At 42.2% G+C, this 22,942-nt stretch overlaps 1 protein-coding gene across 4 annotated transcripts in view; it reads right to left on the minus strand.

The window, feature by feature from the left end:
- The window catches only part of POC1B (POC1 centriolar protein B), a 99,015-nt gene that overhangs the window by 63,366 nt on the left and 12,707 nt on the right, over nucleotides 1-22,942 (minus strand). For all 4 annotated transcript variants that reach the window (XM_061125632.1, XM_061125617.1, XM_061125625.1 and 1 more), the window contains exons 3-4: nucleotides 8,590-8,761; nucleotides 4,159-4,338 (exon numbers count right to left, since the gene is read on the minus strand). In XM_061125632.1, the coding sequence (XP_060981615.1) occupies nucleotides 4,159-4,338; nucleotides 8,590-8,761 (352 nt within the window). The remainder of the gene's footprint in view (nucleotides 1-4,158; nucleotides 4,339-8,589; nucleotides 8,762-22,942) is intronic.

Raw genomic sequence — 22,942 nt, forward strand, 5'->3', positions numbered from 1 at the left:
ACTTTTGTAACTATTTGCACAACATGAACGTACTTAATGCCTCTGAACTATACACTTGAAAATTGGTTAAGTGGTAAATTTTATACTATATATAGTTTACCCAAATACAGAAAAGTCTTTGCAATTCAGAGGATCAAAGATCACTTGTAACACAACCAAAAACTGAAAATTAAGGTCAGCTTTTCCCCATGAAAATTAATGCTAGAGAAACAATGTTGGAAAAGTTGTTTCGTTGGCCTCTACTTGACTGAGGATACCATAAAAAAACACAAGTTACCCCACAGCACACATTATTTTTAAATATTGAACTTTTAGAAAAATTCTTCTGCCACTAAAAGTAAGTATTTCTCACTTGCATATGTAGATATTTCAAACAATACATGTTTTCTTCACTACTCATTAAAGACAAATTGCATGTTTAAAAAAGCTGGGAAATACAGTAAATAGAAACAGCCCCATAGCACCATCACTCAAACAAAATCATATAATATTGTGTCTATGCAGGAACTTTATCTTTTGTTCATGTATAGATCTTTTATATTATAATCACGAGTTCTGAATATTGCCCCTCCTACCCCAAACACAAACATATTTTCAAGTCACTACTTATATATCTTCTTTCAATAGCTATATAATCATTTAAGTTTATTTAACCAGCTTTCTCTACTTGGAGAACTTGATTATTTCCAAGTTCTCATCATTATAAATTATACTGAAAACAGTATCTTTAAATACAGATTTTTTCTTTGAATAAGAAATTTGAATAAATCTATTTAGGATAGATTTCCAGTTGTGAACTCACTGTAACAAGGACTCCTGATATATTTTCAAATGGATTTCTAAAAAGACTATACTAATTTCTATTTTTAAAGCATGAATATATCTCCCAATAGATAACATATATCTTAAAAAAAAAATTTCTGTGAATCAAGATGTATGATTGAAACAACAGTTAGCCTAGAAAACACAGCAGCTGTCCTTACACTAATGAGCACTGCGTCTATGCCACATGGAGTGAGTCTGGGCTCCAGGGACAAACTCATAGTCAGAACTGGGCCCAGAAACAAGACACTGAATTTTAATTACTTAAGTCCACGGCACACTTAAAATTCAAATAGTTAGCGGAGAAATAATTGTTCTGTTGACCCTCTATATTCATTTAAATTGTCAATGCATTGGAAGGAAAAGCAGTATCACTTAGACTATTTCTAATGTTAAGCTAATTCATCTGTAATTTTTGTAAATGTGTGGTGTGCAATACAGATCTAACTTTAAATTTTTCCAAACCTAATTATCTGAACTACATACATACATTTTAATATATTAAATAACTACTTAATATCATCTTAATATTTTAACAACTATTCATCTACTTCACCACTGATTAGAATTACCATCTTTATCAGAAAACATATGCGGATCTGCACCTGAACTTTCTATGATCCATTTTCCTAATCTGGTACCATGACTGTCTTATTTTAATTTCTACAGGTTTATACTGTGTTCTAGGAGCCGGTTACACAAGCTTCTTTCAATTTTTTCTGGTCATTCTTTTCTTGGTTATTCTTGGACATTTCATACATACATATGAATTTTTAAATCAGCTTGTAAGTTTCCACTAAATTCCTTTGGCAAAGCTTCCCATTCTGAATAAGGGTAGTAATGATTATCAGACTTACTCCCCTACTATAAAAAATAATACAACTCAGCAAAATACACGAAGTGATTGTTTTCAGGCACTGGATGACAGGCAGGGCAGGGTTGTGAAACTTGAGAGCTAGAAAACAAACGAGATAGGCACCTGATGCGTCCCAAATTTCTACCTGGGAGCATTTCTCAGGCATGGCTTAAGGACACAGAGCCCATGGAAGCAGCTGCAGTCTCACTGGGCAGATAAACAGCAATTAGATTCAGAACTGCTGAAGGGCTGGAATCTTGAGGGCAGGATTGATAAAAGGACCTGTGAAGAGCAGCAATACCTCCAAATCTACCCAAGTCTTGAGTCTTTGATCAAATACAAACCTGATAAGGCTCAGGACAAGAAGAATTGAAAAAAAAAACAAGAGCAAAGCCACTCTAGATCCACCCTGAAAAGTCTATATCCAACACAATCTAGCTAGGCCAACAGAAATGTAACAGCTTACCAAAACAAAACTCAACACTTTTTAGAAGATGATAGAGTAACTCATACTCTCAAACATTTAGCCATGTTTGAGCATATAACAAAAAATTTTAAAAATATAAACAAGCAAAAATTTTGACTCGGATATGACATAAATATTGGAATTAACAGACAAGGACTTTAGAACTATTATAAATATGTTCAAGAATTTAATGGAAACGATGAGCATATTGAGCACACAAATGGAAAATCTCAGAAAAATGGATAAGCTTGTAGTACACCGGACATGGCAAGGAAAAAGTGCCACTGAACTTGAAAACAGGCCAATGGAGACAATGCAGATTGAAGCACAAAGAGAACATAAGTTTGAGAAAATGAACAAAGCCTCAATAAATGAGGGAGGTTTACTGCAAAAGTCTCCATAAGGGATAATGATGCTGAAAATGAAGGCAGTGTTGGGGCTGGAGATACAACAGATATTATGAGTGCACATGACGGTATGCAAGGACCACTCCCGCTTTTCCAAACTCTGCTTCACAATCACTTCCTATGGAAAGTGCCTTTTAAAAAAAGAGTGAAAGGAAATGTTTTAAGGCTCGTATCTCTGTCTCCCTCCCCCTCTCCTCCCCTTCCCTTACTAATAATTCCAGGTATGGCTTTATCCCGAAACCACACCATGTAATTAGACAGCAATTTTTGCCTTCCTCTCACAGCTCCACTCTCCTCTAAAGAATCAGCATCATTCTCAAATCAGTGTTTTGAGCACAGGGTGTCCCCCAGCAGTACGAGCTCAAATAAGACTTGGCCTGTCTCACGCCAGCCCTCTAAATGCAAAGTCATGCCAGGAGAACAGATCCATAACAAAAAAGAACTCGGATCACACTTTAAATAAGGAATTTAAAACAAAAGTGCTTCCCTCCCAGGTCAATTTCGATAAGGAAAGGAGACACATATTTTAAGCACTGTAACAGTGTGTCTTAGAAATAGAGGGCTCCCTGGCTGTTAGCAGATGCTAATAACACTTATGATAGCACTTGTCCCAATAGACTGTTGCCAAAGGTTATGGAGTCATTCTTGGTTCCTCTTTCTCTCATCCCATCCAATAAGACAGCAAGTATTTTTGGTTGTAACTTAACTACAGTAGACCCTTGAACAACATGGTAGTTAGGGGCACCAACCCTCTGCACAGTGAAAAATCCATGTGGAATTTAGTTTACCCTAGGAATCCAAGGTTCCTCCATATTCACAGTTCTGCATCTATGGATTTAACCAACCACCCCTGAAGCTCAAACCCACGTTATTCAAGGGTCAACTGAATAAATGATCTAAAATCCAACCACATCTCAAACTCTCCACAGCCACTACTGTGAACCAAACCGAGATGAGGACAAGTGCAACAGCCCATACTTCCCAGCTCTGTCCTGACTTTCGATGGTCTACTCTCCACATGGTGGTCAGGGAGATCCCACTAAACTAAGTCAGAGAGATGAACAGGCGCCAATGGCTCATCTACTCCACCTGTCCATCAGGGCTATTCCTCCACGCTCCCACACTCTCCACCACCCCTGCCTTCCTGCTCTTCCTCACATGGCCATCCAGCTCCTGCCCGAGGGCTTTCACTCTTATTTCTTCTATGCAGGACATTCCTTTCCCAAACATCTCCAACCCTCACTCCCTGCCCTCCCCTCGCTCTCTGCCCAAAGGTCACCCTCTCTGGGAGCAGTCGCTGAACACCCCGTTTAAACCAGCAGCTCCGTTTTTCTCCACAGCACTTATCACCATCGGACCCACCATATCGAGCTTCCTATTTGCTTATTCTCTGTCTCCCCTCCCTGGAATGTAAGCTTCGTGAGAGCGGGAGTTTTTGACCGTTTTGTTTATTATTATTTCTGGCACACAATAAACATTTGATGAATAAATAAATAAATGAATGAGTGAATTTGCCCTCAATCCCCTTTTCTGGGATTTGGGGGTAAAATACAGACTATGGCAGGAAAAAAAAACATGGAAACCTTATGGTGAAACCCTGCACTTACTTGGCACAGCGAACCCAGTGTGTGTGTCGGTACAAGGAATACAAGAAGCGCTGGCGATACATGTTCCATACTTTGATAGATTTGTCTTCAGAAGCTGTAGCAAGAAACTGGCCATCGGCTGAAAAGTCCACGCTTCGAACTGGAGCCGTGTGAGCTTTAAATTCAGAGGATTTCCCTCTCCTGGAAATAAATAGTTTAATATTTATAACATGTGATTTAATTATAATCAAGATCTCATCAGTATACAGACTTTGAAACATATACCATAGTTTAACTCATAAAAACTGACAAAAAGTGTGGAAAGGCTGTTTTGTACTGCACTCTGCATCAGAACTGTTTAAGCTGGTTTTGTTCACTGAAGTCACAGCTGATACTTAACAAGACAGAGACCCTGGTGGTCATGACCCGGAAATTCATTTGCTGATTTTGTTTTAACGGGAAGCTAGGAAATAATATTTTGAACAAATCTCTACCATGTATTTTAAGTTCCTGTTGTTCCTCTAGAGGCCGCAATATACAATTTAAATAAACTGCAACCTAGCAAAGCTAAGATTCGTTAAATAAAGAGCTCTAAGGCAGTGTTTTCAAACTTTCACATGGAAGTTGTGTGGGCTGGCAATCTGGGTTGGGAAGCAGGAAATGTCCTCTATGTCATATGCCTTGACAAAGAATGTCCCTGGGTGATTTGACTCTCCTGTTTTGACCCACCAGCAATGGGAACTGAGACCTCTGGGGTGTACCTAAGATCTTGCTCACCTCTGAGCCCAATCTTACATTCACAAGCAAAACAAAAGACAAATGGTAATAACAAACTTCGATTCTCAACACCTTGAAATTTCAGATACCTTCTTTCTTTTTCTTGGCTAGGGTGCAGAAAAGAAAATAGGGAAGAAAAAAAAATGGTGAAAATAATGTGTGGCGTTTAAGAAGCAGCAGCAGTAAAAGTATTGAAATGATTTGGGGCAGGCTAGTAGATGGAACTGGAGTTATAAACAGTGACATTCAAGAAATGCTACTTTGTGTCAGCGTTTCCACTTTCCCAAGGTACTTTCACTTTATACCACATTTAGACTTAGCAATTTTTTCCATTCAGAAAGTCACATTTATACAGGTGATGCCTTATGGGAAAAACTGCCACAATTGTGTTAAGAAGATTAGGCAGCAGAACTGGCAGAAGCCTAGAAGTTACACCCAGCTCCTCCTCTTCCCCAGTATCCGAGGGGTCAGCAGACCTATTTAGTGACAGTGAGATCGCCATCACCTCCTAAAAATCTTCTGAATCCCTTCTCTTCTTTGCAACCCAGCTGTGCTCGTATTAAGGTGGATATACACACCCTCTGTATCCTTCACCTAGATTACTGCAAAAGCCTCTTAACTGGTCTCCCCACTCTAATCTTTTATCCCCCTCCAGTCACCTACATACTGTGTTTATAGACTTGCTAAATGTGTGATTCTAGGCATATAAATCCCAGTGTAAATGTGTCATAGGCTGCTCTCCAAGAAAAAGTACAATGCCCAAGCTCTTTGGCAAGACCTCCTGCAACTGCATTGACCTTTGTACAGTTAAGAGAGCCACACTGCCTCAAACAATCCTCTGGCTTTGTACTAGCTGCTTTCTTAGCCTGACTGCTTCCTCTTAACCAGCCCCCTTTCACCAACCCAGATAGGCTTACTTGTTCCCTATCTGCCATGTCTATTTTGCTTATCATATTATACAGTAATGTTTGTTATAAAATAGACCTGCTTCTCTCCTATTAGGCAATAATTTTTCTGAGGACAGGAATCATGACTTACTTATCTCTAAAAGACCAGCATCGAGCACAACGTCAGGCATGTAAAAAGAGCTCAGTATGCTTTGCTGAATTCTGCTGGGAAGAGTCGATACTTAAATGGTTCTTAGATCCATCCTCGCTTTCCCTTCCAGTGGTCTGTAGCAGGCAGAGGCGACTCTGTCATAGATCTCCATCACCTGATATGCGGTATTTCACCACGAATAATTAAAATAACATAGGAGGGAGCATTCGGGGACTAGTCCAGTGAGGTTTCAAGGGAATGTTCTGAGCAGAAGTCAGGAGGACAGCATGGGCTGATCCTCAGTATAAGGCCAGAGTAAACAAAGTGGAGATGGCATCTAATGTGACCAGGAAGCCAAGGAAGGTCAGTACCATCAGACTCTGCCTTGATCTCTATTGGGCCCTCCACACTTCAGGAAGTCTATCCTGTCTGCCTTCTTTGTAATAAATCCTCCTCTTGGCAATAGGCAGGCCCAACTGATGGATCCAGATCTGGTCCCAACAGGAAGTATTGTGAGAACCCGAGATAAGAGTGCCTCGTGTTTGTTGTGCTAGTGCTTAGCTGGTTTCTAGCTCCTCACCTGCCTTAACAGAGTCTTTCCACCTCCCACACAGTTACCTGCCCTTTCTGCCTGAATTCTCTTGACTGCCCACCGTGACCAATGCCAGCCAGACCCGCCTCCCAGCTCACTCCTGCTATTCCTTCTCAGCCTTCTGACCACCAGCTTCAGGGTCGGTCTGCTCACCTGGCGGCCCACAGTTCCTCTCTTCCCCGGGCACACACACCTCTCTTCCCCACCTTGGCAGAATCCACCAATTTCTCCTCCTTCAAATCTCGAGTCTCAGTCAGGCTACTGTTGTGACTGACTGTGACCAACAGGACGTGGCAGGAGGCACACCGTGCAGGCTCCAGGCCCAGCCTCGAAGCAGCCTAGCAGCTTTGGCTCTGATGATCCTACAGCTGCCACGCTGTAAGGAGGCCCTTTTATGCTGCTGCAGAAAGGGCGTGTGGAGGACACAGGAGCCCAGCCTCTGGCCAACACCGAGGCCACCGGCCTCTGACGGAGGCACTGGGCCTGCCAGCCCAGCTGCCAGCGCAATGAAGCTGCGTGACGGCCCACATTAACGGGGCAATGGGAAAATCGTCCAGACCGCCCCCAACCTGGGAGAGATGATGGTGACTGTCTTAAGCTACTAAGTTTGGGGACTGTTATGCAGCAACAGATAACTGGTTCATCAGTTTCCTTCTCATCGCCATGACCCACTGTTGCCCTGGCCTGCTGAGATATGATTTAGGAAGAGGAACTAGACACATCTACACAAGCCTAATTGTGGTGCTTAGATCAGGCAGTGAAAATTAATAATTCCATGTGCTTTTAGCTCATCTACCCAGTGGTTTACTCACTGGGCTTTCCCCAAAGTAGCAATGGGAGGCGGAGGCTGTGCTGAAAAACAGCAAACCACTAGTCCTAAATTGTCAAAGTCAAGGCTTTTAAAAATGTTTTCCCTTTTAGACCCTGAGCCAGTCTCTCTTCCTTACAGTTCCCTCTTAGGCTGCTATCTGTAGTGTCAGAACATGTCAACACGTCCCTTCTCCTCAGTAGCGTTTGCTGCCTTGAAACAATGTTCAGATTTCTCAGTTTGGAGTTTCCTTTGGGCTGTGGCAGGGAAAAAAGTGCCCACTGGCAGGGAAATGCTTCAGGAACCTTCATTTATTTGGGAGTGCCTGAGCCCATTCAGGCACGAACCACAGATCAAATCCCGCCCCTACAGAGTGATGGAAAACATTTCTTATTACCTAAAGAGAAGTGATCTGATATGTACATATTCCAGAAAAAAAGGGGGTGGACAGATGAAACAAGACTGATAAGAACATTGAAGAATTACTGAGTGTGGTGGATGGTTATGGTGGGGAGCTGTCATGCTATCTACTCTACTTTCATATATCTTTGAAATCTATATAATTTAAGAGTTTAAAAACTTTTAAAATAATCAAAGCTCAATAACTGCTTAAAATAGATGGACTTTCAGCTAGGGTTTGAAAAGGTAGTAGGTTGAAACTGAAAGTGTTCATTGCTCTGTCATGTCAGACTCTTTACAACCCTGTGGACTGTAGCCCACTAGGCTCCTCGGTCCATGGGATTCTCCAGGCAAGAATACTGGAGTGGGTAGCCATTCCCTTCTCCAGGGGATCTTCCCGACCCAGGGACTGAACCCGGGTCTCCTGTATTGCAGGCAGATTCTTTATCATCTGAGTCACCATAAACTGTAAAATCTTGGTTAGGCAGTCCGATGTGTATCTCTCTGGAGAGATGATGTAAAGCTTACATGAGATTTATAAAGGGATTGATAACCATCACCCTCCCAAACCGCCTCTCCCACAAAAACACTTAAGACATTATTAAGCATATTTCCGTGGCTAGAAATAGTTTTCAGGTAGAAGACACAATTATGAATTCAAGATGAGGAAAAAATGGCATGAAATAATTTTACCAAGCAGTACGCCTCATCTGTGACTTAGACTAAAGATGTACAGGTAACTGGGGGGTGAGGCAATCCAAGGGGCACAGCACACAGCTCAGCCCCAGTTATCCTTTACATTTCTAAACCCACAGCAAAGAAGGTGTTCTTCTCTTACTTATCAGGGATCCAGAGTCTAATGGTCCTGTCTCGTGAAGCTGATGCCAGTAAGTTTCCAAGTGGAGAAAACTGCACGCTGGTGACAACGTCCTTGTGACCCACGTATCTGAAAGCTCTAGCTTGTGGCCTGAAACTCCACAGCATGAGAAATGTATCCCAAGAACCGGTAGCTATTAAGAAACAGAAGAACAAAACCATTGTGTGTGAAAATGCAAACATAGGCATGTCTCATTACAATGGGCGGGGTATCTAATAACAAGACATCCAGGTAACAGAGAGGCCGGAGGTGGCACGACAGACCAGGAAATGGCAAAAATATTTTAAAAAGAAACCCAAAGCCACGTCACTAATAGGCAGGCGTGGCTGTGTCCTATGTAGCCACACAGCAGGATCAGTGGCCCCTGTATTTGGTGAGAACTCAATGACTATTTATTAAAAGAAGGCAGCTCAGTACAACAGACACAGGCCTGGGGGTCAGTTCTGTGTCTCTCAGGCTGACTGAGAAAGTAACTTAATCTCTGTGTCATAAGCACTGCATGCTTCTCCCGAGAGGGCTGGAGAAGATGATATTTTTCAACTGTTCATGTGGAGATAATTTCACAGTTGCAGAACAGTTATATTAACAGTACAACGAACATTAATATACTTTTTACCAGATCCACCTGTTGTTACTATTTTGCCCCATTTGGTTTATAATTTGCTTGTGTGCTCACTCTCTCTTTTTCTGTACACAAGCATGCATGTGCATGCACACACACACACACACAATTTTTTTCTTAAGCCATTTTGGGATAAGTAAATTCATCACCATGGCACCTAAGTATTCCTAAATACTTAAGTGCATATTTCTAAGAATAAAGCTATTCTTCTACATACCAATAACACTGCAATCAACTTCACAAAAATTATCGGTGACAGTACTTTAACCAACCAAATGTTTTCCAGTTTTGTTAACTGACCAGTAATGTCTTTTATAGCTAGATAAGGTAAGCTTAAAACCCACTTTGTGCTCTGTTATGACATCCTACAATTAATAAAAGAATCATATGTTTCAGACATTACCTTAAAGCTCTAAGAAAAGGAAAACAAATGGAATCAATAGTGGAAATAAATGCCCTTGATTAAGAAGTAAACAAATGAAAGACAGATCTAACTCTTGCCACAAAACCAAATGTTATATACATATTGAAATGAGGTGAAGTGAAAGTTGCTCAGTCATATCCGACTCTTTGCGACCCCATGGACTATACAATCCATGGAATTCTCCAGTTCAGACTACTAGAGTGGGTAGCCATTCCCTTCTCCAGGGGAATTTTCCCAACTCAGGGATTGAACCCACGTCTCCTGCATTACAGGCGGATTCTTTACCAACTGAGCCACCAGGGAAGCCCATTATATATGCCTGTACCCCCAAAATAGCCCCAGTGAGAGAAATCAGGTCAGTGAGAATCATTGAGCTTATATTATAGAATGTTTAGGAAAAAATACCTTGAAACACAGTATTACTGTTAGAAGAGAAAAATAAAGTCTCTGAAGCTCTGAAAAGCTTCTAAGTCCTTTAGCCATAGATAAAATTCATTTGAACTTGATCTATGCACTGTTTCCATGTAAAACGGCTAAGAGTTTATAAGCTGCATACTACTCCCCCTTTTTTTCTTAAAGTACAAAAGTTGATGTTCCATCACAATTCATCAAATTATTAAATAAATCAGGTTCAAATTATTTGGGGCTAATGTGACAAAACAGGGAAAACCATGAATTATCATATATGTTACATTTAGGACTCGAGTTCTAAGGTATTATGCCATAGATTTAGTGAACATCAATCATCTTATAATTCTTATTAAAGAAATAGAAAAAAAACTTTTCCCATGTGATAAGAACTCTTAGGACTTACTCTCTCAGCAATTTTCATATATAGCATACAGCAGTGTTAATTAATGTTATACATTACATCTCTTGTACTTATAATGGAAGCTTATACCTTTTTTCCCATTCTTAATGTTATACGGAGTAGCGAGTGGTTCTGTTTAAGGAAAGAACATCCCCATTTGAGCAGAGACTTGAGTGAAATGAGGAGTGATTCAGGCTAAGACATGAAGAAAGAGCACTTTACGCAGAAGGACACCACCTGTAAGGGCCTGAGACAGCAGTGAGCTTGGCAGCCTGAGGACAGCAAGAAGGCCAGCATCTCCACCAGGACAGGCAGAAAAAGACAACCGGGGCTAATAGCCCAGAAGGAAGCAGATGCCAGCAAGGAGCCCTGTGAGAGGTGTGTACTTAGTCCTAAGCCACTGAAGGATTCTGAACAGGCGTATCTTGTGATCTGATTTAAGAAAACTGCCATTTTGACAGTGAGAAAAGGATGGGCTAGCCAACAATAATGGTGGATCAACTGGGTATTCACAATGAGGAAAACAATGTCTCCTATATTTTATACTATACACAAAAATAATTCCATATGGATTACAGATCTAAATGCGACAGACAGAACAATAAGCATTTAGAAGAGAACTTAGGGGAATATATTCACGGCCACTGGGGTAGGCATGATTGTTTAAACAACACATGAAAATTACTAAAATACTAAAAGAATGATAATTTGTACTACACTAAAATTAAGAAATTTTATTCACTGAACGATACCACTAAGAGAATAAAATGGCAAGTCACAGAGAGGAAAAAGATATTCACAATACATTTATCCAACATATAACAAAGAATATATAAAGAACCCTACAAATCAATAAGGAAAGTCAAGAAAACACAGTAGGCAAATAGGCAAAGGGCTTAAATAGGCACTTCATAAGGGAAGATATACAAATGGCTAATAAATGTATAAAAACGTACTCAAATCCATTAGTCACCAGTAAAGTGCAAATTAAAACGAGACATTACTACACTCTCATTAGAATGGCTACAATAGGAGAGATCTGTTCAGTTCAGTCGCTCAGTCATGTCCGACTTTTTGCGACCCCATGGACTGCAGCATGTCAGGCCTCCCTGTCCATCACCAACTCCCTGGGCTTACTCAAACTCATGTCCATCGCGTCGGTGATGCCATCCAGCCATCTCATCCTAGGCTGCCCCCTTCTCCTCGTGCCCCCAATCCCTCCCATTCATCAGGGTTTTTCTAATGAGTCAGTTCTTCACATCAGGTGGCCAAAGTATTGGAGCTTCAGCTTCAGCATCAGTCCTTTCAATGAATATTCAGGACTGATTTCCTCCAGGATTGACTGGTTGGATCTCCATGCAGTCCAAGGGACTCCCAAGAATCCTCTCCAACACCACAGTTCAAGAGCATCAATTCTTCGGTGTTCAGCTTTTTTTATAGTCCAATTCTCACATCCATACGTGACTACCGGGAAAAACCATAGCTTTGACTAGACAGACCTTTGTCAGCAAAGTAATGTCTCTGTTTTTTAATATGCTGCCTAGGTTGGTCATAACTTTTCTTCCAAGGAGTAAGCTTCTTTTAATTTCATGGCTTAAGACACCATCTGCAGTGATTTTGGAGCCCAAGAAATTAAAGTTTCTCACTGTTTCCATTGTTTCCCCATTTATTTGCCATGAAGTGATGGGACCAGATGCCATGATCTTAGTTTTCTGAATGTTGAGCTTTAAGCTAACTTTTTCACTCTCCTCTTTCACTTTCATCAAGAGGCTCTTTAGTTTTTCACTTTCTGCCATAAGGGTGGTGTCATCTGCATATCTGAGGTTATTGATATTTCTCCCAGCAATCTTAATTACAGCTTGTGCTTCATCCAGTCTAGTGTTTCTCATGATGTATTCTGCCTGTAAGTTAAACAAGCAGGGTGACAATATACAGCCTTGACATACTCCTTTCCCAATTTGGAACCAGTCTGTTGTTCCATGTCCAGTTCTAACTGTTGCTTCTTGACCTGTATACAGATTTCTCAGGAGGCAGGTAAGGTGGTCTGGTATTCCCATCTCTTTAAGGATTTTCCACAGTTTGTTGTGATCCACACAGTCAAAGGCAATAAAGCAGAAGTAGAAATTTTTCTGGAACTCTCTTGTTTTTTCGATGATCCAATGGATGTTGGCAATTTGATCTCTGGTTCCTCTGCCTTTTCTAAAACCAGCTTGAACATCTGGAAGTTCAGGTACTGTTGAAGTCTCACTTGGAGAATTTTGAGCATTACTTTGCTAACGTGTGAGATAAGTGCAACTGTGCAGTAGTTAGAACATTCTTTGGCATTGGCTTTCTTTTGGGATTGGAATGAAAACTGACCTTCTCCAGTCCTGTGGCCACCATTGAGTTTTACAAATTTGCTGGCATATTGAGTGCAGCACTTTCGCAGCATCATCTTTTAGGATTTGAACTAGCTCAACTGGAATTCATCACCTCCACTAGCTTTGTTCATAGTGATACTTCCTACGGCCCAATTGACTTTGCATCCCAGGATGTCTGGCTCTAGCTGAGTGATCACACCATTGTGGTTATCTGGGTCATGAAGATCTTTTTTTTTATAGTTCTTCTGTGTATTGTTGCCACCTCTTCTTAATATCTTGTGCTTCTGTTAGGTTCATACCATTTCTGTTCTTTATTGAGCCCATATTTGCATGAAATATTTCTTGGTATCTCTAATTTTCTTGAAGAGATCTTTAGTCTTTCCTATCTTATTGTTTTCCTCTACTTCTTTGCATTGATTACTGAGGAAGGCTTTCTTATCTCTCCTTGATATTCTTAGGAACTCTGCATTCAAATGGGTATATCTTTCCTTTTCTCCTTTGCCTTTAGCTTCACTCCTTTTCTCAGCTATTTGTAAGGCCTCCTCAGACAACCATTTTGCCTTCTTGTGTTTCTTTTTCTTGGGGATGCTCTTCATCACTGTCTCCTGTACAATGTCACAAACTTCCATCCATAGTTCTTGAGGCACTCTATCAGATCTAATCCAGTCAATCTATTTGTCATTTCCATTGTATAATCGTAAGGGATTTGATTTAGGTCATACCTGAATGGTCTAGTGGTTTTCCCTACTTTCTTCAATTTAAGTCTGAATTTCACAATAAGGAGTTCATGATCTGAGCCACAGTCAGCTCCCGGTGTTGTTTTTGCTGACTATATACAGCTTCTCCATCTTCAGCTGCAAAGAATATATCAATCTGACTTTGGTAATGTCCAACCATCTGGTGATGTCCATGTGCAGAGTCTTCTCTTGTGTTGTTGGAAGAAGGTGTTTGCTATGACCAGTGTGTTCTCTTGGCAAAACTCTGTTAGTCTTTGCCCTGCTTCATTCTGTACTCTAAGGCCAAATTTGCCTGTTACTCCAGGTATCTCTTGACTTCCTACTTTTGCATTCCAGTCCCCTAACACGAAAATGACATTTTTTTGGGTGTTGGTTCTAGAAGGTCTTGTAGATCTTCATAGAACCATTCAACTTCAGCGTCTTCAGCATTACTGGTTGGGGCATAGACTTGGATTACCGTGATATTGAATGGTTTGCCTTGGAAATGAATAGAGATCATTTTGTCGTTTTTGAGATTGCATCCAAGTACTGCATTTCGGACTCTTTTGTTGCCTACGAGGGCTACTCCATTTCTTCTAAGGAATTCTTGCCCACAGTAGTAGATATAATGGTCATCTGAGTTAAATTCACCCATTCCAATCCATTTTAGTTCACTGATTCCTGTCGATATTCACTCACTGTCTCCTGTTTGACCACTTCCAATTTACCTTGATGCATGGACCTAACGTTCCAGGTTCCTATGCAGTATTGTTCTTTACAGCATCAGACTTTACTTCCAGTACCAGTCACATCCACAACTGAGTGTTGTTTTTGCTTTGGCTCTGTCTTTTCATTCTTTCTGGAGTTATTTCTCCACTGATCTCCAGTAGCATATTGGGCACCTACTGACCAGGGGGGTTCATCTTTCGGTGTCCTATCTTTTTGCCTTTTCATACTGTTCATGGGGTTCTCAAGGCAAGAATACTGAAGTGCTTTGCCATTCCCTTCTCCAGTGGATCATGTTTTGTCAGAACTCTCCACCATGACCTGTCCTTCTTGGGTGGCTCTACATGGCATGCTCATAGTTTCATTGAGTTACACCAGGCTGTGCTCCATGTGATCAGAGGCTGAGCCAGATCTGCCTTTGAGTGTTTCAGTGTCTCCTGCAGTGGTATGGGTCAGCAGTGGCCTACTGCAGGGGCAGGGGCTCTGGCTGCAGCAGACTTGGGTATGGCATAAGCCCTCTTGAAGGAGGTCACCATTAACCCCACCATAGAGCCACCAGAAGTTACACAGGACTGGGTAAACAGACTCTTGGAGGGCACAAACAAAATCTTGTGCCCACCAGGACCCAGGAGAAAGGAGCAATGACCCCACAAGAGACCAATCCAGACTTGTCCATACGTGTCCAGGACTCTCTGGCGGAGGCAAGGGCTGGCGGTGGCTGCTGCAGGGCCCAGGGCACTGAGTGTGGCAGTGTGCGCACAGGACCTTTTGAAGGAGGGCGAGTTATCTTCATTACCTCCACCACAGTTTGGCCTCAGGTCAGACAACAGGGAGGGAACACAGCCCTGCCCATCCACAGAAAACTGGATTAAAGATTTATGGAGCACTGCCCCGCCCACCAGAACAAGACTCAGATTCCCCTTCAGTCAGTCTCTCCCATTAGGAAGCTTCCATAAGCCTCTCATCCTTCTCTAAAAGAGGGCAGACAGAATGAAAAACACAATAGAAGAAATAAATAGCACCAAATCTTGGTGAGTATGTGGAACAAAGGAACTCTCAGATAATGTTGGTGGTTATAACCACCCTTGGAAAATTGTTTTGAAATCTGTTAAGCTGAAAGACTTCCCTGGTGACTCAGATGGTACAGAATCCGCCTGCAGTGCAGAAGACCTGGGTTGGATCTTTGGGTCAGGAAGATCCCCGGGAGAAAGAAATGGCAACCCACTCCAGTACTCCTGCCTGGAGAATTCCATGGACAAAGAAACCCAGAGGGCTACAGTCCACAGGGTTCAAAGAGTCAGACACAACTGAGCGACTAACATGTAAACACACCACACACACCACACACACACACGCACACACACACCATACGCACGCACACACACCACACGCGCGCACACACACACACCACACGTGCACATGCACACACACACCACACACACATGCACACAAGATGACTGTATTTGGGCTTCCATGGTAAAGAATCCTCCCGCCAATGTAGGAGAAGTGGGTTTGATCTCTGGGTCGGGAAGATCCCCTGGAGAAGGAAATGGCAACCCACTCCAGTCCTCTTGCCTGGGAAATCCCATGGACAGAGGAGCCTGGCGGGCTACAGTCCATGAGGTAGCAGGAAAGTCGGACACGACTTAGCGACTAAACAACAACAAGCGGCTGAATATACACTTACCATCTGACTCAGCAATTCGACTTCTAGTAGTCAAATATCTACAGAAATTCTTACACATGTTCAGCAGAAGATACAGACAGTAATGTTTATGGAACTACTACTCAAAGAGGACCAAAACTAGAAACCCCACTGCCCATTGAAGTAAAACGGATACACAAATTGTGGTATATACATACTGTGTACCTGTGTAATTAAAATGTATATACAAAGTTCAAGAAGACGCAAAACTGATCTATGGAGTTAGAAGTCAGCACTGAGATTACGTGGGTGGCAGGCAGGGAGGACAGTGGCTAGAAGGGAGATCAAGGGTACTGGCCAAACAGGCAAGTCACATTGTGGAGATTGAGCAAGCTGTTCACTGTTGGTACATATCTTATACTTCAAAAAAATGTTTAGACAAAACAAACAAAAAGTCTCAGTCTGGCTGTTGTCTGGAGTGCATACAGAAGGAAGAAGGAAGTCAGTCTGGAGGCTGTTGCAATAGTCCAGCCAGAAGGAGGTGGTCTGGACCAGGCTGAAGACTGTGGAAGCGGGAGAAGTAGTCAAAACCAAGGTATATTGTAAAGACAGAGTCCACCAAGGTTTGCAAACGCACTAGATGTGAGGGGGAAAGACAGAAAAGAAAACAAAGGTGCCTGGCTGCTGGCCTGGACACCCAGGTGAATGCTAGAGATAGTTAATGAGATTAAGGCATTTAAAGTATTAAGTGAAATAAGACTCATAAGCCAAGTCAGGCACACAGAAGACACTCAGCTGTAGCTATTATTACAGGAGTTTTAGTTTTTGCTACTGTCAGCAGCGTCAGTGTAGACAATACATTAAAGACTGGAAATCGGATGGGGTCACTCAAGCAGTAAGTCTAGATACAGAATCGGAAGAAGGTGCTTAACCTGGAGAGAAGGAAGCGAAAGGAAGGAGCCATTGGTGGAGCAGGAAGGGCCAGGAGACTGCGGTGTCCAGGAACAGAGTGTGTACTCACAGAGGGTGACGGAGTCGTTGTCAAAGGCTTCAAAGGGACTTGGTGAGATCAGGCCTGAACACGACCAGCTACATAATTTGTGGGATCCCGTATAAGATGTAAAAGTGGGGTCTCTTGTAGGAAATCAGTGAAAATGTCAAGACCGGGATGGCAGGGCCTTAAACTAAATGTGTGACCTGTGCGACCATACAGGTCAATTGCCCAAGAAGCCAGATGTAGGCCCGAGGATCAAAGGCTGCTTTGGCAGCAGAATTGTTTCAGTGGAGTGGTGGGATCAAAGCTGGAATGGTGTGGGTTGAGGAGAAAATGGGAGGGAGGCAGTAGAGAGAGTTAAGATACACAACTGACCCACAAACTCATTGAAGGTTTATAGGGTCCCTAAAATTCAATATGACAAGGACCAGGAAAAAATGTTATTACAGGATCAATGTGAAGTGGCAATTAATTGGGGCTGGTGGCGGGGGTGGGAGAGACACAGAGCCAGAGGTATAAGAATATGACACATCGGAGATGGTGACATAGGAATTGAGCTTTTACATATTTCCTCAGAAACGGAAAAGGGCACCTTAACAGAGTTAGTGTTAGTTGCTCAGTCATGTCCAGCTCTTTGTGATCCCACGACGGTAGCCCACCAGGCTCCTCTGTCCATGGGAATCTCCAAGCAAGAATACTGGAGTGGGTAGCCATTCCCTTCTCCAGGGGATCTTCCTGACCCAGGGACTGAACCTGGGTCTCCTGCATTGCAGGGAGATTCTTTACTGTCTGAGCCACCATGGAAACCCTTACCTTAACCAGAGTGGATGCTCAAAAATTGTTAGCTTTAGAGTTGATGGCTACTTACCCATATTACAGCAATACCTGAGGCCTGCTAAAGAGAAGTGACAGAAAGCTGGATGAACGCTTAGTTTAAAGGATGTGGACAGCTAACCCTGAGAGCCAGGTGGCTTTCCGAGCCCTATTAACTATGAAACACTGGCAGCAGAGATGTCCCACTTACAACTGTGTGGCTCAGCATATACATGCTACATTGTCTTCCAAATCTCAAGAAAACAGAAAAAGGACTAACCATCTACAAAATGCTCATGAATGCATTCTTCCTGGAAACTATGAAAACCGACCCTGAATTTCTCTCCTTAGTTCCTTAACCCTGGCCCACCAAACCCTAATACCATCATAATAAAAGGTATCTGATTATTGGCATCTGTGCTGTAGAGTGTCAACTTGGAATCTGTGTTCATACATTTCCAGTGAACCACACCCTCTATAAACATTACCCCGTCATTTAAAATGTCAAAGCTTGCACCTAATCGCCATCTGTTTGAGATAAACTATCAGAGGGAGGAAGCTAAAAGTTTAATAAGTCTAGCCATTAAAAAAATCTTTAAATTATATTCTATAACAGTAGTCCATTGTTTCAAGAAATCCTTCACACTCACCTGGAGCTGATGACAAAGAACAGACTAATGGTTTGCTCTCCATAACGTCCAAAAGGGCATCAGTTGTTGTGCTGAATAGCAGTAACTTTCTTTAATCAACCCAAGCACTCTCACTGATTTAACCAAAATCAACTGCGGTTAATTAGAGGCTTGCTTTGTGAGGAATATCTTTTCTGGAAAGAATGGTATTGCCTCCGGTTTTCTCCATTTGTTGCTAAATTCCCTTATCTATTCTGTTGTGTAAGTGTGTATGATACAGAATTCCAATATTACAGGAGTATTTACTGAATTTCCCTCCAGCCCTTGGCCACCTGGTTCCCCTTCCTGGAGGCATATTTAACATATTTGTTTAAGCACAGAGGAGAGAAGATACTCTCCTCTGTGCTTAAACAAATGTGGGTGTCTAGTTACATTTCTCTCTAGATTATTTATAATTTTTTCCTCCAGTTTTATTGAGACATAACTGACATACTACACTGTATAAGTTTAAGGTGAACAGAGTAATGATTTGACTTACATACCTCAAATGATTACCACGATAAGTTTAGTGAACATCCATCATCTCATAAACATACAGCAAAGAAATAGGGAAGGAAATAATTTCCCCCATGATGAGAACTCTTAGGATTTACTCTTAACTTTTATATATATTGTCGGTTGGTTGATCTGTTGATCAGCTGCTCAGTCGTGTCCGTCTCTTTGCGACCCTGTCCTTAGGGACATCAGGCTCTTCTGTCCATGGGGGTTTCCCGGCAAGAAAACTGGAGTGGGTTGCCATTTCCCCCTCCAGGGGATCTTCCCAATTCAGGGATCAAACCTGCTTCTCCCACACCGGCAGGTGGATTCTTTACCACTGCGCCCTTGGGAAGCCCACATATAACGTACAGCAGTGTTAATTACACTTCTACATCCCAGTAGTATATCTCTTACAACCGGAGGTTTGTACTGTTTGACCACTTTCATCAATTCCCCTTCTCCTACCACTGCCTCTGGTAATCACCAATCTGGTCTTTTTTTTTTTTTTTTTGAGTTTGTTTTTTGCTGATATTTCCTCGTCATTAGATTTAGGATACATATATTTTGACAAGAATGCCACAAAAGTTATGCTGTGCCCTCATCAGTGCATTGTACTAGGGTACATTTGGTATCTGTTTGACCCAGGATTGGTGAGATTAACTTTTATCACTTGGTGTAGGTAGTTTTTGCCTTGTAAAGTTAGTGTTTTTTCCCCTTTGTAATTAATAAGTATTTTGTGGGGGAGATAAACTATGTAAATATCCTCTTCCTCAATAAAATGTCACCCACTAATTTTAGCATCCTTCAATAATTTTTGAACCCATTATTCTTTAATTTACTAATTAATGTTTAATTAATTAAATTAATGAACTATTTACTATTTTAAGGATGAATCTTCTCTTTTTCTCCATCTATCTACTTATTCAATACCTCGTTTACATCAGTATGGACTCAGATTATTTTACTCAATGGGCTATTATCCAGATTTATCATTATTTATTCTGATTCTCATACTGTTCCAGATTTGGCTAGGAAAAGCCCCTTAAAGCTCGCCTCTGTGTCCTTCTGATATGTGTCCATCATTCTTTGAATACTTCCTTACTTCCATATTTACAAGGTATTGCAAGATGTATTTTCCCTGCTCCAGTCCTGGTGCAGGTCTTTTTTTCCCCCCAAGAAGTTCGGATTCCTTTTCATAGAGAACGGCAAACTTAGAAACCAAGATATGGCAACTATGTTTGCTCATTGCTACTGGGCTTACCAGGTGGTGCTAGGGGTAAAGAACGCGCCTGCCAACACAGGAGATGCAAGAGATGTGGGTTTGATCCCTGGGTCGGGAAGATCCCGTGGAGGAGGGCATGCCAACCCACTCCAGTACTCGTGCCTGGAGAATCCCATGGACACAGGAGCCTGGAGAGCTACAGTCCAAAGTACAGAAAGAGTTGGACACGACTGAAGTGACTTAGCACGCATGCATAAACTGCTGTGACAGCTGACAGAACTAAGAAATGAGATATAAACAGAAATCTCAGAAGTCAGAACTAAGAAATAAGATAAAAATAGAAAGCGGTATCTATCCATATGCAGAAATCAAGATAAAGGTATTAAGAACCACGTGTTCATATACTGGTAACTCCCATTTCAATCTAACAGCACAGAGTACATTTCAGCCCTTCCTCTTCTAACATTTATATCCCACAGTAAAAAGAAAGAAAAAAACCTGGCTCACATTACACTCAATATATTTTTGTTCAAGTCTAGGGCATGCAAACAGTTTCAGAATCACTAACCCACATCCCTGCCATAAGCAGTCCTACTAACTAGAGTCAGGGTGCGGTTTCACTCCTTTTGATCTTGTCAGATTTGGTTTTATTCTGTGTTAGAGTAAGGCTCCTTCAGTTGTGAACTGAGTGTTGGGGCATACCCTTTAGTTCAGATGTGGCCTGATGCCTATGGCCTGGCCTCCCTGGTGTCTCGCCTGAGGTGCTGGGAAAGATCTCCCCTCCGCCTGAGCCACAGCTTGGTCGAGCTCTACTCGGCATGATCCCGGAGATCACCAGCCTCCTCCTCATCCTCCCCCGCCTCCTGCCTGGCAGGAAGGGATCTCCCCGAGACCTCACACTCTCTCAAGTGCACCTCAGCCAAAACTGCAGCGGCCGCACGGAGTCTGAGGCCGCCCACCCCACTCCGCAGCAGCTTCTCGGGAATCCGGCCACACGCACCCTGGCCCTGTCACAGCCAGGGTGAAGGCCTCTCCTGCCCCGGCTCAGCCAGGCCCTCTCTGCTCAGCTCTCCCTCTCGTGGACAGCGGGGAGTGTGCCCCCGAGAGAAAGCCAAGGCCACGCGCGAACGGGAGGGGCTCACCTTGTGTCTCCCCCTTGCAAGGATCACTGGTTTATGTTCCCTGTCGCTCAACATCTGAAAACAGTTGCCTTGTATATTCTGTCTCGTTTTCCAGTTGCTTTCAGCTGGAGGGCACGTTTGGTTCCTAGTTAACTACCCTGACTGGAGAAAGAAGTCAGCCCCAGTCTTTTTCATAGCTGAATAGTATTCTATGGTGGTGGTGTTTAGTCGCTAAGTCGTGTCTGACTCTTTGCGACCCCATGAACTGTAGCCCGCTAGGCTCCTATGTCCATGGAATTCTCCAGGCAAGAATATTGGAATGGGCTGCCATTTCCTTCTCCAGGGGATCTTCCCAACCCAGAGACTGAACCCACATTTCCTGCATTGCAGACAGATTCATTGCCACTGAACCACCAGGGAAGCCATTCTACGATGTACCTATATCTTAATTTTTTCAACCAGGTGACCATATTTAGGTTGTTTACAAACAGCATTGTAATGAACACGTGTCATTTCTGATATGTACAAAATATCACTGTGATAGATGCCCTGAATAATTATTGATGGGTCAAAAAGTACATATTTTAGCAGGCCCATGTTCACCATCAAGTATCTTCCACAACTTAAAAAATTTGGATTATATTCCTCTCAGGCCTTTTCATTCCATAGTCAAGAGGGTCTGAAAAACTCAACCACCTCTATATAGAAATCCTCGAATTTTTCAATTATTTCAGAAGTTCCTCAGTACACTTCTTAGCTTCATCATGTCTGCTTTAAAACTCCCTACCGGGATGAAACTCAGCTCTCTGGTACGAAGGCACCACGATTTGTACTTTCTGCTGCATTTCTAGGTTCATTTTGGTTTTGGGTTACAACAGAAAACACTGGATCACCTTCTTCAGGGAGATATAAACAAGAAAATTTTCTAAGGAAATCTAAGAGGAGGAATTCACTGTAAATATTTTTTTCAAGACAAGAAAAATAAAATGTAATCCCCAGGCAAACACACCACAAACCAAGACAGAAGTAAGAGAGAGGGTTGCATAATAAAAAGACAATATTCTAATCATAACTAGATAAACTTTAATATCTAATTCTTTCAGAATCAGCTTGTCCAACCCAAGCACTATGTAATAGTATTGATATAATTAAGTGATGGCACTAACTCAAAATTCCTCTGCCATGAATAGGGAATAATTTTCCTGCTAGCTGACATGAAGTAATTAGCCTGTTAGTAGTGTAAACAGAGTCTCAAAGAAACTGTGGCTGCTTTAAAAATAATCTTTAGTAATGACAGTGTAGAGAAATTTAATTTATTCAAATTCTCTATAAGGGCTGAGGAGCTTAACAACACAAACCCTTCCGGAGTTGTCACTAAGGGCCAAATCCTTTTAAGAACTTGATAAACATCCTTTTACTTAATCCTCACAAGGAGGCAGGTGACTATCATTATCCCTTTTGTATGGATGAGGAAATGAGGCTTGGTGAGGTGAAGTAACTTGCCAAGGGTCATAAACATAGAAAGGAGCAGAGTTTAACCCAGATCTACCAGACTCCAAGGGCTTCCCTGGTGGCGAGGTGGTAGAGAATCTGCCTGCCGATGCATGAGATGTGGGTTCGATCCCTGGGGCGGGAAGACCTCCTGGAAAAGGAAAGGACACCATGGACAGAGGAGCCTGGTGTTCTACAGCCCA

Source organism: Dama dama, chromosome 3 (assembly GCF_033118175.1).
Source record: "Dama dama isolate Ldn47 chromosome 3, ASM3311817v1, whole genome shotgun sequence".
Classification (NCBI taxonomy): Eukaryota; Metazoa; Chordata; class Mammalia; order Artiodactyla; family Cervidae; genus Dama; species Dama dama.